The sequence below is a fragment of the Xiphophorus couchianus genome, chromosome 7, assembly GCF_001444195.1.
Source record: "Xiphophorus couchianus chromosome 7, X_couchianus-1.0, whole genome shotgun sequence".
Taxonomy (NCBI): Eukaryota; Metazoa; Chordata; class Actinopteri; order Cyprinodontiformes; family Poeciliidae; genus Xiphophorus; species Xiphophorus couchianus.
The window spans coordinates 427,191-441,538 of record NC_040234.1 but is presented as its reverse complement, the minus strand read 5'-3'; the positions used below and the strand labels follow the sequence as shown (position 1 = coordinate 441,538).

At 43.7% G+C, this 14,348-nt stretch overlaps 1 protein-coding gene and 1 long non-coding RNA gene across 2 annotated transcripts in view; both read right to left on the bottom strand.

Annotated features, from left to right (window-relative positions):
* Window positions 1-10,747, bottom strand: part of tmprss3a (transmembrane serine protease 3a) — an 85,683-nt gene extending 74,936 nt beyond the window's left edge. Inside the window, exons 1-2 of the mRNA XM_028024279.1 lie at window positions 10,718-10,747; window positions 8,219-8,453 (exon numbers count right to left, since the gene is read on the bottom strand). Coding sequence (XP_027880080.1) covers window positions 8,219-8,453; window positions 10,718-10,747 — 265 coding nt within the window. The remainder of the gene's footprint in view (window positions 1-8,218; window positions 8,454-10,717) is intronic.
* An 829-nt stretch (window positions 10,748-11,576) lies between these two features.
* LOC114147711 (uncharacterized) lies at window positions 11,577-13,626 on the bottom strand. Its single transcript, XR_003596109.1, has 2 exons — window positions 11,741-13,626; window positions 11,577-11,663 (listed from the first exon to the last, which is right to left on the bottom strand). It is a non-coding gene; the product is annotated as an uncharacterized LOC114147711 (long non-coding RNA).
* Between the last annotated feature and the right edge of the window lie 722 nt (window positions 13,627-14,348).

Here is a 14,348-nt window from a genome sequence, read left to right as displayed (position 1 = left end):
AAAGCCATAGATATGGCCAGACAGTCGGAAGAAGTAAAAAAGCAACAGAGCACACTTAGGAGTGATGCTAGCAGTGTGATGCAGATGGAGGGTAGCTCCATAGACAGACTGATAAAGAAGGGACAGAAATATTCAAACCTGAAAAACAGTGGTGCACGTGCACGCCAACACACGCAAGGCAGAGACAAAGACGTGCAGCACAGCGCTCAGTGTTTCAAATGTGGAGGTCCTTCTCACGCCAGAGCGGAATGCCCCGCCAACGACGCAAAATGCCGGGGCTGCGGAAAAAAAGGCCACTACCAGCGTGTCTGTAGAAACAAGGCTGTAGTAGCGTGCATTGAGGAAGAAGAGAGGAAAAGTTTCTTCCTGGGTTCTGTGACATCCAAAACCAATAAGTGGGAGGTGGATGTGGAGATAAAAGGGAAACTGCTGAAGTTCAAACTTGACACTGGCGCAGATGTAACTGCCATTTCTGAAAGTGACCTGAAAGACTTGTACCCGGGTGCACAAAGGCCTGTTCTCCATGAGCCAGAGAAACCCTTGCTGGGTCCAGGAAAGATACAGCTGGAGGTAGTAGGCTATGCAAAAATGCAGCTGACGTACAAAGCCAAGTGGACGGAGGAGAAGGTTTATGTGGTCAAAAATCTGGGCACACCTTTGCTCGGGTTACCAGCCATTATTGCCTTGGGCATACTTATTCGAGTCGACAGTGTCACTATGGACTCTTTAAAGACAACCTACCCAAAACTTTGCAAGGGCCTAGGTGACATTCAACGACCTTACCATATCAAGCTCAAGCCAAATGCTATACCATTCTCTTTAAAAACACCACGGAGAATCCCTCTGCCTCTGATGGAAAAGGTGAAGGAGGAGCTCCAGCGGATGGAAGAGATGGGGGTCATCAGGTGCGTTGAAGAGCCTACAGATTGGTGCGCTGGCATCGCCGTCATCCCAAAGAAGAACAGCCAGCAACTACGCCTGTGTGTGGACTTCACAGGCTTGAACCAGTATGTGTGCCGCGAGAAGTACGTCCTGCCATCAGTTGATCAGAGTCTAGGGATGCTAGCTGGAGCCAGAGTCTTCAGTAAACTAGACGCGAACATGGGTTTCTGGCAGATTCCCTTAGCAGAGGAGTCAGCGAAACTCACAACATTTATAACACCTTTCGGACGGTACCATTTCCAGCGTCTTCCGTTTGGGATCAACTCTGCGCCCGAGCACTTCCAGCGTGTTATGGCAGAGGTCATAGACGGACTGGACAGGGTAGTCTGCCACATCGATGACCTGCTGGTGTGTGGAAAAGACCAAGATCAGCACAACGTTTGTCTACATGCCCTGCTGAAAAAGCTCGAGCAAGCAGGGGTAACTTTGAACACAGACAAGTGCGAGCTCTCCAGGAGTGAGGTGGTCTTCCTCGGGCACATCATCACCATGTCAGGTATCAGGCCCGATCCGGAGAAGATAAAAGCTATCAGGGACATGAAAGAGCCTATGAACGTGAGCGAGTTGAGGAGCTTCCTAGGAATGGTAAACCAGGTGGGAAAATTCATACCCCAGCTAGCAGAGAAAGACAAAGCTCTCCGTGACCTCCTCTCAAAGAAAAACTGCTGGCTGTGGGGTGTGGACCAGGCGGCGGCTTTCAGGGCGCTGAAAGAGACACTAACCTCTCCACCAGTCCTGGCCATGTATGACACGAGCAGGGACACCAAAGTATCGGCAGACGCTGCATCGTATGGACTGGGGGGCGTACTCCTCCAGAAATGGGACAGTGAGTGGAGGCCGGTAGCTTATGCATCCCGCTCACTTTCACCCACCGAGCAACGCTACGCGCAAGTCGAAAAGGAGGCCCTGAGTCTAACTTGGGCATGTGAGCGCTTCCGGGACTTCCTGTTAGGAAAGCACTTCTGCCTAGAGACTGACCATAAACCACTCCTTTGCTTACTGGGCGTACAAGCACTCGACCTGTTGCCACCAAGGATACAGCGTTTTCGAATGAGGCTCATGCGCTACTCCTATGACATTGTGCATGTTCCGGGGAAGTCACTCTGGACTGCCGACACGTTGTCACGGTCACCGGTACAGAAACAAATGACACTGAACTGATGGAGAGCACGAACATTTACGTGGACTGCATTGTCAACAATTTACCTGTCAGTCCCACGTTTATGGACACACTCAAGGCACAGCTGGAGGCTGACAGTGTATGCTCTCGCGTCATGAAAATATGTGCAGACGGATGGCCAGAGCACGCAAAGCAGGAACCGCTCCTAAAACACTTTTGGCCCGAGCAGGCCACACTCACAGTACAAGATGGACTGTTGCTGAAGGACACGCGTCTGGTCATTCCAGCAGCAATGCGGAATGACGTGCTGGACAGGCTGCCCGAGGGCCATCAAGGGGTCGTGAAGTGTAAAGCACGGGCCCGTCAGACCGTGTGGTGGCCTGGGCTCGGACAACAAATCACGGAGATGGTGCTCAGATGTAGAACGTGTCTGCAAGAGCGCCACAATCACAGTGAGCCACTCATGCCGTCCGACTGCCCTGAGCGCCCGTGGCAAAAGCTGGGGGCTGACCTCTTTGAGCTGGGGGGGAAAACCTATCTCCTTGTTGTTGATTACCTCTCCAGATATGTCGAACTTGCCCTGCTGACAAACACAAAATGCGAGGATGTGATTAACCATCTAAAATCAATGTTTGCCAGGCACGGTATCCCAGAGAGTCTCATGTCTGACAATGGGCCTCAATTTTCCGGCCAGGCGTTCACTTCCTTCGCCACAGCATATGGGTTCAAACACCTTACCAGTAGCCCCAAATTCCCACGTAGCAATGGTGAGGCTGAGCGAGCTGTACAGACCATGAAAAGTCTTCTGAAGAAGGCAACCGACCCGTACATGGCTCTTCTTGCATACAGAGCTGCTCCTCTTCAGAACGGATACAGCCCGGCACAGTTGCTCATGGGTCGATGTCTCCGCACCACGGTGCCGACACATCCCTCTGAGCTACAACCTGCGTTACCTGATCGCAGCTTGCTGTTTCAGAAAGAAAGGGAGAAGAGGATGTCAGATGCTGCAAACTTCAACAGGCGTCATCGTGCAAAGCCACTCAGTAGCCTGTCACCAGGTCAGGAGGTGTGGATAACTGACACAAAAACATCAGGGACAGTGATCCAGAGTCACACCTCGCCGAGATCATACCTTGTGGATGCGCCACATGGGGTGGTAAGACGAAACCGCCTGCATCTTATACCACTCCAGTCTCCAGCACAAGACGAGGGTGGACAGCAGCAACAGGAGCCACTGCCGGTCCTAGAGCAGGATCATGCACCACCTGCTTTGGGGTTTTCTGTGCCCTCTCCGGGGGTTTCTACTCCCAGAACCAGGTCTGGGAGAGTGATTAAACAGCCCACTAGACTGAACTTATAAAAACATAAATAAAAGAAAGAGAGATTTTGTTAATATTCATGAGGTGCTGAAAAGGTTGTTTTACAATGTACCAGTTACAGGGGAAATATGTACTACAGAAAATAAGTTTGAAAATGTTGTATTTGGAAATATTATTTAAGAAGTTAAGAAAGTAATAGAGTACCAGAAGTATGTGTTTAACAGGATTCGTTTTAACCCTGCTTTCTTCCACAGGTTTAGATGGACTTTTAAAAAAGAAAGGGGGAGATGTGGTGTGTCTGAATACAGTGCATTAAGGGTTAATGCGTTACGCAGGTTACGTTACAGAAAGTACAGTAGACCAATAGGATTGTGTGTGGGGGATCACGGGGTTGGACGTGTTACGTCTGGGAAGGATGTTCAATAAAGTGGATAATAACGTCAAGACACAGTTGGTCCGCGCTGAATTATTCTAATAGCTTCTGTATCTTTACCTATTTTGGGTGCAGATTTTTTGTGTGCTTTTAGCTTATTAGTACATGTTGCTAATAGCTGCTTAATAGATGCTGTGTCTTTTGATTTTCACCCCTGTGAACTTGGTGGTTCCGGCCATTGACCCCTCGCCAACATTCTTCATCTTCCGTCTCAAAACAGAGCGCCGCTGCATGCTGCGCGTTCATTCTTCACATAATCCTTTGTATACAGAAGAGAAACCACTAAGCTAAAAACAAATTCCGAAGTGGATGCCACCGATCGCCCCGATATCCAAACTTTGCATCAATTTCGCGATCTCACTGCCTTTCCCGCTACTCCATTCACGCCTCTACTCCGTTTCCGCTTCTCTTTCACTGTAACTTGAGCAATTTTTCTTAGTTTCTTTGCAACAAAATACAGCCCATAATTATTTGTTGAAGATGTGAGATTTCTAATAACAAAGGAATCTAATGTTGCGTTTCGTTTTTGCGTTTGAAGCTCATTTCCTGTGACATTCCCAGAAAAAAACGTTTTTAACATTTATCTGACATTCGGAAAAATATGGTTTACTTATTTTAGCATAACTCCGGTTTTACTTGGCCTATTAACACAATTTAAAAACTGGTGTGTAGTTTAAAATGTGCACTTCAAGCACAAGTTGAAAGTGAGACTGGGGGAGGCGGAGTATTGACACTATGTACTTTCTCAAAATCCCAAGAAACTTCTCAAAAAATTGCATGTTCCTTTGTTGGGTGAAAAGGCTGTTTATGCAGTTTATGCAATGCCGGTAGTGATGGAGTCTAAATGAGAGACATGGAGGGTGATTTACAATGTTTTCTTTGGTCTAGAGATGTCCTAGATGAGGATATTATACACATGCAAAGAGAAAGATAGGAAGTGGAAGTTCATTTCTGATTGCAACTTCCGATTCGGGAAATGGCTAAATGGCGATTCCACCAATTTTTTCACTACCTTCATTTTAAGCATCTTTCGTCTACTCCAGTTGAAAAAACTACAACACAAAGACTCTTCAAACATGGACTGGAATATTCTGCTCTATCAGCAGAATATTTAAAACCAAGTTTGTGATTTGTGAGACTTCAGTAAACCACTTTTTTGCATTTGGACCAAACGAGAACTGAACTCCACCTTCTCCGAAATTAGCATTATTTTGCTGTTTTGTACTTTTAACTTTGTTTTCTCTCATTTTTTATATTCAGTGTAGCAAGATTTGATCCTATTTATCAGACAGTATAGTAAACCTAGTTAATTATCCTAATTAGTTTAAAAAGTTTACCCAGCAACTCATGGACTTGCGGCATTCAACCCTCCTGGACCAGCAGGTAGTGACAGTAGAAAATGGCAGCATGCATTCAGGGACAATAAAACAGGAAGCTTAGTATGTGCACCAGTATCAGAAGTCGACAGTCAATCATTTTGAATGTAAGGCAGGCATCCATAAATGCACTGGAAAACACAAAATCCCTACCAGATCTCAGGCAGTGAAATAAATGGAGTATAGCCAAGAGAATTAAAGTTTTGTATACAAAAATAATTAGGTATACAAAAACACAATTCAGGTGATTCATAACTGAATGTCTTTTTTGTAGTGAGAAAGAAAAGCTACTCATGCGACTATGAGCAGAAGTCGAGAAATGTTCAAATCAAAGAAAAGCTGTGAAATAAAAATGTTTACAAATAAAAAAAATTTAATGGTTTGAACTAGGACTCCTCATACGAATGTAGCAGGATGAAGCCTACCCCAGGATTGAGGACACCTGGCACCTAATTACCTCATAAATGGGTGTGGAGCATAAAGGAAGACTCTCTCACCTGTTTTCTTTCTTTCTGCCTGCATTTGGTCGCACTTCAGTAGGAAGGTCGCTTGATTAGCTTGCAGTGGTCAAAACTCTAACATCAGTAAGTAATGTTTCTCCTCCTGTACAAGATCTGCAATTTTAGTAGGTCAACTCAAAATGTCTAAATTTAGAAGCTGCCTGAAGTCTCCTGCTTGGTACTGGGGTGTGGCTGTAATTTACCCTCCCCAGTTCAGCTTGGCAACATAAAACGGGTATGTTTTTATTTTTTTAATTGCACCCATGCAGTTCAATAGCACAAAAATGATGACTATTTATATATAGAAAGTACTGGCAAGTGGATCCTCCTGCTGTTGGGCCGGAAGGGGCTCACTGGTCAGGGTGGAGTCATCCATCTCTGCAGTGGTCAAAACTCTGCAGTTTTGGCCACTGCAGAGTTTGTAGGTGGCATTGTAGGTGACAATGGCTTTCTCTACCTTCTGCCATTTTCTAAAATCACCTATTAATCTGTAACTTCATTTCAGACATAAAGCTGCTGCACCTCGCTGGAGACCCTGCTGCTTTGTTTCTTTTATTTTCTGCTTTGTTTATTTCAACTATTTGTTTGGTTTCTTAGTTTTGTGCTTTTTTTTTTTTTTATTTATTTTGGGTTGTTCTGTGTGGCCTTCGGCCTTGCTGCAGGTAGCAGCCTTGGCTTTTTAGATTTCTTAATTCAAGCATTGATTTTTAATGACTGGATATGTCAGAGGTTAGGGGTAACCTAATTTTAGCACTTCATGTCTAAAATATAGTGTCTTTCTTTTTTGCTTTGTTTAACCCCACCCTTTTGTATCCAGCCTGAGAGCTGAAGGTGGTGGGAGGAGGGTGTCTAGGGGACTGGACCTGTGTGATTTGCAAGTGACCGGTGTTGGGATTTCTTCACGATCAAGTGTCTGTTCACAAGTGCTTGGGGTGATTTATTTGGATTTATTCATTTGTTTTAGGAACCAGTTCCCCACATTTGGACTGCCCTCCCCCTGCTGGTAGGTCTCAGTACTGTGCACTTCCCATTGTGGTTCTTCAAATTTTAATTGTCTTTTTAAAACATGGAACGATAAAATATAACTTTTTTTTGGTGGAATAAAGTCTTGTTCTCATTTGGTCACGAACCCAAGTGCCTTACTGGCGATCCATTTCCTTGGGTGCAATCCCCAAGATGGCGTTGCTGACCCCTTCTGGTTACCCTGCTTTGAGGGGCAGAGTCTCAGATTCATACCATAGTGCCACCACACTAACACAAACATGTCTATTATGACTTTTCTTGTCATTCTGCCTAAATTATTTAGCCAATACGATAGAAGAATCTTTTCCATCTTCGAAGTGTATAGATGTTGTAGTGTGATCCAAATATCATATTATATAAACTGGAAATATACATATGAGCCGCACTCTCGGTTTTCAACAAGGATGTAGCAGAGGTCTGGCTCCTTAAAAAATCTATTAAAAACGCATCCCTCCAACCATGGATTCGTTCACGCTGAGCTTACGTGCAGCGGCTATCGACCTGTACTGCCAGATCAATTGCCTTCAACTTAAAAGCTGCATCATATGAACTTCTTCCTGTGGTTTCCATGATGAGGGAGTCTGAGTTTGAAAACATTTCTCTGTCGTGCCTGCTGCTAGCATGTGCTTATTCTAAATGAAAATCAGCACTTTATTCTTTGATTTCCAATGTTTCACTTCCTGCTAGAAAGCCCCCTGGTGGTTGAAGAAAAATCCACAGAAAAGCCATACCAGGCTATAAGCCGCATGGTTCAAAGTGTGGGAAAAAAGTAGCGGCTGATAGTCTGAAAAATAGGGTACATGAAAGGCTGAAATCACCCTTTATTGAAATTTCACAAATCAAATAAAGGGTTCACAAATCTCACACTTGGTTTTAAATATTCTGCAATTAAAGCGGAATAATCTAGTCAGGTTTGAAGAGTCTCGGTGTTGTATTTTTAACTAGAATTGAAAGATACGGAAGGTAGTGAAAAAATAGGTGGAATTGCCCTTTAGCCATTTCCCAAATCAGAAGCTGCGATCGGAAACTAATTTCAGCTTCGTGTCTCTCAGCCTAATATCGTCATCTAGGACATCTCTAGACAATAGGAAACGTAAATCATTCTTTATGCCTCTCGTTTACACTCCACCACCACTACTGGATTTCCAGAAACTGTATAAACATGCATTTTCACCCCAAAACAAAAGTTTTTCAGGATCTCAAGAAACTAAATCGGGATCTCGAGCATATCTCTATAAGTAAGATATATCACCCACATGTACAATTTTTTTCAGATTTAATTTTAGTCAAATTTTACAGAAATTGGAAAAGAAACAAGGGTGTTACAACCATTTTTGGAAGAGATTCATGCTTATCCTACATCAGAACAGTATGGTTTTGTGGACATCACTCAAAGCATAGTAATGGTGCAACAAACAAGTTGCGCCACTGGAAGTAGAGTTATTTGCCAAACTGCCATGGTTAACAGGAAGTGTGCTCATATTGAAAACATCAACATATCTCACCATGAACAAAAGGCTGAACTTTTGTGACTGGCATGGTTAGACTGGGTGCAGCTTGAGAATGAAGCTCTTCTGGGTTGCCTGGATCTTTCTCTGGTCGAAAATCTGCAATAAAGCTGCCAAGGGGACTGATAATAAGAGTGTTGGGGGTTTCTACCGTGGGGAAATCGTCCTCCGTAACCGAAACCACTTCGATCTTGGAGCTATCTGAATCTCCACCTATCTTCGTCTTCAATTCCTAAAAGAAAGTTATGTAAAGTTAAACATTTATTTAGACATCCAACTGATCAACATACAGTTAACCCAAAATCATTTTATGGCAATGACAGATTTAGAAATACGATTATTTGCATTCGGCCACATTTTTTTTGTTTCAGATAGGAAATATGAGACCAGCATCTCTCAAAAGATCATCAAAACACTGCATCAATAAAAAGATGATTATTTTCTTTGCATAAATTTTACTCTAACGTGTCATGTTTCTATTGACCATTCTCAATGGTCAATAGAAACATTTTTATTGGCATTATAGCAATTAAACCCTTCCTACAATAATTGCTAATCAGGTATTCCTTCGCTATTTGATTTGTTATCCTCATGCTGCTTGAAAACAGAAGACGGGGAATTGTTGGGGCACATTGGCCCAGGTGAAGGCTATGAAGCCACTGATTCTGACTCTCTTTTTGACTAATGTCTGCTCACTAGATGATAAAGTGGATTTTTTACATCTGAGGCTGAGGGTTTCTACAGAGATCCAGAACTGTGTTGTTTTTTGCCTAACAGGAACCTGGAATAAGAACAACATGTCGGACTTAGCTTTCCGAGAGGACCGCAACTAACAAAAAACAAGGGGAGGAGGACTCTGTATGCACATCAATGAAGGTTGGTGTTCGAACTGTGGACTGGTAAAAAGCTGCTGCTCTGAGACAACTTATGACAGTGAAATGTTGGCCATGCTATCTGCCTCGGGAGTTTACTGCAGTGTTCGTCACCATTGTTTACATTTCACCAGGTGCTAACGCTAACAAAGCATCGAAGAAGCTGTATGACACCACTAGCTCATTGCAAATAAAACACCTGGAGGTGTTTTAAGTGGTTGTTGTGAGGTACTTTAATTACCATATTTTTCAGACTATAAGGCGCACATAAAATCCCTATATTTGCAAAGAAATCGGCACTGCACCTTATATTCCGGTGCACCTTATGTATGACCAGTGTACCGTATGTTTTATTACGACTTTGGTAAACGATGAAGCCACTCCCCTTGATTGTCGAAGCATAATTGCTGCTGGTCAGAAACCTCGTGGAGTCAGCTTTCTATGCTGTCTAGACAGACTTGTTTTGGGGTGGCGAACCACTTTTCCTGATACGTACGGTGCTTCAGTCATCAATGAACAGCCAAGCAACAGCAATCGTCATCATCCGATCATGAATCGGATGATGACGAGAGGGATCCAGGCTTGCTTGATGCCGCTATTGCCCAACTGTTAAATTCCGACACCGAAGAGGAGGAATTTGATGGATTTGTAGAAGATGAATGATTGAAAAAGTGAGTGTAATTTTTTGTGTAATATTGACAGTTATTGTTAATGATTTGAATAAAGTCTGACCTATCCGACTACCGTATTTTGTTTCGCTTTATGCGCCTTATAATCTGATGCATCTTATATATGAAAATAGATCCGTTCACTGATACTGCGTCTTATAATATTATAAAATGTTTTATTGTCCGTCTGGATGCTGCCCGCTTCCATGGAAGGACAACAGAATATCGCTCTTATGTAACTAAAATAACGATACACTCACTGTGTATCCCTTAGAAAAATGAACCAATTTAAACAAAGAAATCTCTCCATGGGTGATACCATACAGAGCGTTCATTTTATAAAGCTAACATCGGTGCTGAAAGTGATGAAACAATAGTAGCACAGCACTTTTGAATTTCAATCATCAGAATACTGGGATTGTTTCCGTTGTTTTAAAAGGTTTACATCAGTCTGCTTTTCTCCATTGATACTTGTTGGAAAAATTATTATCCAAGTTCATTTAAATTATGAGTTTATCTGAAAGGATATGTTTTCATATTATTCTTTCATGTTTTTAACTTTGGCTCCTTTTCTTTCTATGGTACATTATTAACTGTTTCTTGGATGTTTGCTTAGAGAAAAGAAACGCTTACACACTCTTCTTGTTTTATCAAACTGCATGTTGAAACTGATTTAAATGGGTCAGCCTTGTGTCATTGTAAGGGTGTAATCACAGAATGTCCCAGAACAGTCTGTGGTAGAAGACTCTGACTAAACTACCTGTCAGACTGTATGAAGAAACCCAACCCCTTTTTTGTTGGGTAAGAGGCAGCTAAGGACTGAGAGCAGGCGAAGTTGATCCCAGACAGTGTTTCGCTGTGGTTCTCCGTGTCTGGCTTCTCTTCCCTCTCATGCAGAAAAGCAATTTATGCCTCTGGTTGATTCCCTGCAGGTTGGGAACTAAAATAGACCTGACATCTTGGGGGCTCGTCCGGGATCCCAACATACCCGCCCGTTGACGGAGGGAGTATGACGCACTGAAATCTACTGGCAGTCAGGGTCTGAGGACCTGTCCTGAAGGTCCCGGGGGATGGGGCCAGCGTCTTAGGTCATCTCCTTCTACCAACGGCGGATTGATGGGATCCAAACCGGGACAGAGCAGGGATCAACCAACTAAGTGAATGGTATTGGAGGTTTGTGTCCCCCGTTTAAGGAAAAGGGAAAGAATTAAAAGCCATGAAGGGAAAGGTTTAAAAGGGTGAAGTCTAAAAGCAGTGGGAAAGTAAGTGACAGGCTTGTTGTGGATGCATAGCAAGAATTCTCCACTCAATTAACCGTTGAGTCAAAGTGAGAATTACCACAATAAGAACTTAACTGTCCACATCCCCGTTCCGTAGAACCCACCTAGGTGTCTAAGGAACTTGACTAAAACACTGAAAAATGTATTCTTCACAAGGCAAGGAGGGGATGAAAAGTTTATGTATCAGATAGAGCCAGGTGACTTAAAGTACCTGACTAAATGGAAGAAGAAGTATGGTGTAGATGGCGTGGTGAAAATTTTCAACAGTGGACCTTTACAGGTCCACTGTTGAAAATGAGCTAACATTAACAAATGACTTTGAAATAAATTCCAGTCCAACAATATTGGACTATATTTCCACTTATTTAGTGGAAATATTGATGTTGATGAGATTTTCCCCAAAATGAGAAAATCTCATCAACATTTCCACTAAATAAGAGACGCAAATAAATGTTTGATAGAGAAAAAGCCTCTCAGTGTCATAATGGGTTTTAAGTTCTTAGTCCACATGCAGAACAAGCACAGGAGAATAGTAATCAGTTAAATGATTTTATTTGCACAAAATGATAAGATTGTTGAGAGAGAATAAATCCGGGATCAGGCTCACGGAGTCGTCGACTCACTAAGGAACAACAGAGGGAGAAGATGAGTTTGTGGTAATGGGAAAATGAGTTGCAAACAGAATTGGACTGGTCTTACTTTGTGAGATGGTAGGTTCAGCCTGGGAGAGAGTAACTGCCGGTTTGGGTCTTGGTCCACTTGGTTGTGGTGGAGGGCGGACAGGTAAGTTCTGAGCGTGGAGGAAGGAAAAAGGAGTGGTCGGACTGCCAGCTGGGGAAACCTCCGATAACTGTTGGTGATCTGGTTGAGGAGATCACTGTTGGGCTCGGGCAACCAGTGGGTAATTTCCACGGCGTCACGAGGAGTGGAAATCCAGAAGGCCAGAGCTGGGTCTTCACAACGAGAGTACTCAGTGTCTCAAGGAAAACACCTGAGAGAGGAAAAGGACAAGGAGAATTTACTCTAGGTATTTCTCAGAGAACCAAATCACAGAGTCAACTCAGAGAGGCTCGAGGTACCATCACTGGCAAACACTCAGGCGCTGAAGTGCAGGCAGTCCACTCCTCTTAAGCTTCAGGATGATTAGAAGATGAACAACAGGTGTGTTGAATCATGGGCACACCCATCCTTAGTGCTGCCTCTGGCGCCCTCAGGTGGATGAAATGAGGAACTGCCGATAAACAGGGAGAACAGAAGAAAAACCACAAACTGGGACCAAAAACGCCGGTTCCCAACACTCAGACTCTGAGCTCAAAGCAAGATGCCAGAGAACACTAAACAAATTTTTATGCAATAGACAATTAATTTAATTTCATATAATTATCGTGGTAGAAGCCATTTGTTTGTTACTTAATGAAATATATTTGTCCCATTTGATGTTTGTTGTGACGTATACTCACAAACAAACAAGGCAATTAGTCCAAATGTTTGTCGTTTATTGAACATTCAGAAACTACAGCGGCTGTAATGCACCACAGCAAAGGTAAAACAACCCGAACAGGTGATCAACTCAAAACCAGTCGTACCTTTTTACTCTTCGTCTCTCTTTGTCGTTTTAGCACACCCGTTGCCGTGGCGAAACCAGCACGTCAGAGAAGGACGCGCTGATTTCAGCCTCTTGGAGGCGTTCAGTTTGTCACCTACTGCCGAGTTCGTCTGAAAACCTTCCGCGATCGACCAGTTAATTGCGATCTACGTATTGAGTACCCCTGTCGTAGGGTGTTAAAATATTTTGCTCACTGTAATTTGTAATGTGCAAAGAGAAAAAAGTGAAACGGAGCAAACTTGCACGTTCAAAAGCAGCAACCTCTGATCTTAAATTCTCCACATCCCAAGTCCTCAGCTGAGATGGTCAGGAGCTGAATCAACTCCGCAACCTCTGACCCATCTTACACCTGCCCTGCCTGATTCTCCATGGACACGTCCTCTTCTATCCGCCCATCACTGTTTGTGTAAATTCCTTATCGGAGCCCATAGACTCCATGTCTCATAACATACAGATGAAATGTCACCCCGTGCAAAGCGAAAAATGTAATTTGCTAATTCACTGGCTTGACATGTTGCCTAGATAGTTAGCAAACCTCATCTAACATTGAGTAATTACGCACCATGGCTGTTTTTATGTTAGCTTACTAGCTATTTATAACTTATAAAATGAGTGCAACGTTAAAATATGAACTATTTTTTAAATGTACAGCATATTATTGACACCTAACGATGTTACAGCTGTTTATCCGCCACAGTGGAGCCGTGTTTACTAGGCCGCGCGTCCTGACACTAGCCTCCTCTGTGCGGGAGGAGCTGTGGAGAGAGGGCTGTGTGACACAGCAGAGAGCATGGGAGCGGGGCTTTTAGGAGCTTGTTCAACTTTTCAGATTAAATCCATGGTTTTGAAAAAGTTACATACTGCAGCTTTAAAAAGATTTAAAAATGGAGGCGAATTTTAGAAAGCGGCATTTGGGAATAAAAATTTAGCCAAAAGATTAAATCCTTAAGATCATAATTTGACTCTTCACCTGTTCTAAGACCAAATTCACCCATATCACAGTAACATCACCTACTACGATCTCCTCAAGTCCTAGTCTGTAAGCCCCGAGCTAGCGTAGCTCCCCCGCATTACTCTCTGACCCTGATACTAATTCCCCGGCCTCAGCCTCCTTTTTGGGGGATGACATTCCTAACCTACATCGGGAATGCTCATCCGAGCCTATCGCAATTCACAGCTCAATGTCCTCAGCCGGGGCCCGAGCGCCAAAGAACTTTAAATTCATGCATGTCAATAAACCTTTTTAATCGCTGTTTTTTCCGTCTGAGTCTCTTCAGATTGAAATGAAGCCTAGGCGCAAATTCAAACTGGAAGACTCTTTAGCCGCACCCGCATCATCCAATCGGCGCGTCCCACTCATCACCGCCGACCTATCAACGCTGGACCAAGCCACGTCATGTCCAATCACCGACCAAGGCCCAGTTGATAAGGACTTCCATCCATGGCATCTTCCGCTTTCCAGCTGCGCTCAACCCTCCTCCACCCCTTCTCCACCTCCACTCTTCAGGCTCACATCCTTCACCGACCTCTACCACCAGTGTCGGGTCCCGGGGGATGACATTCCTAACCTACATCGGGAATGCTCATCCGAGCCTATCGCAATTCACAGCTCAATGTCCTCAGCCGGGGCCCGAGCGCCAAAGAACTTTAAATTCATGCATGTCAATAAACCTTTTTAATCGCTGTTTTTTCCGTCTGAGT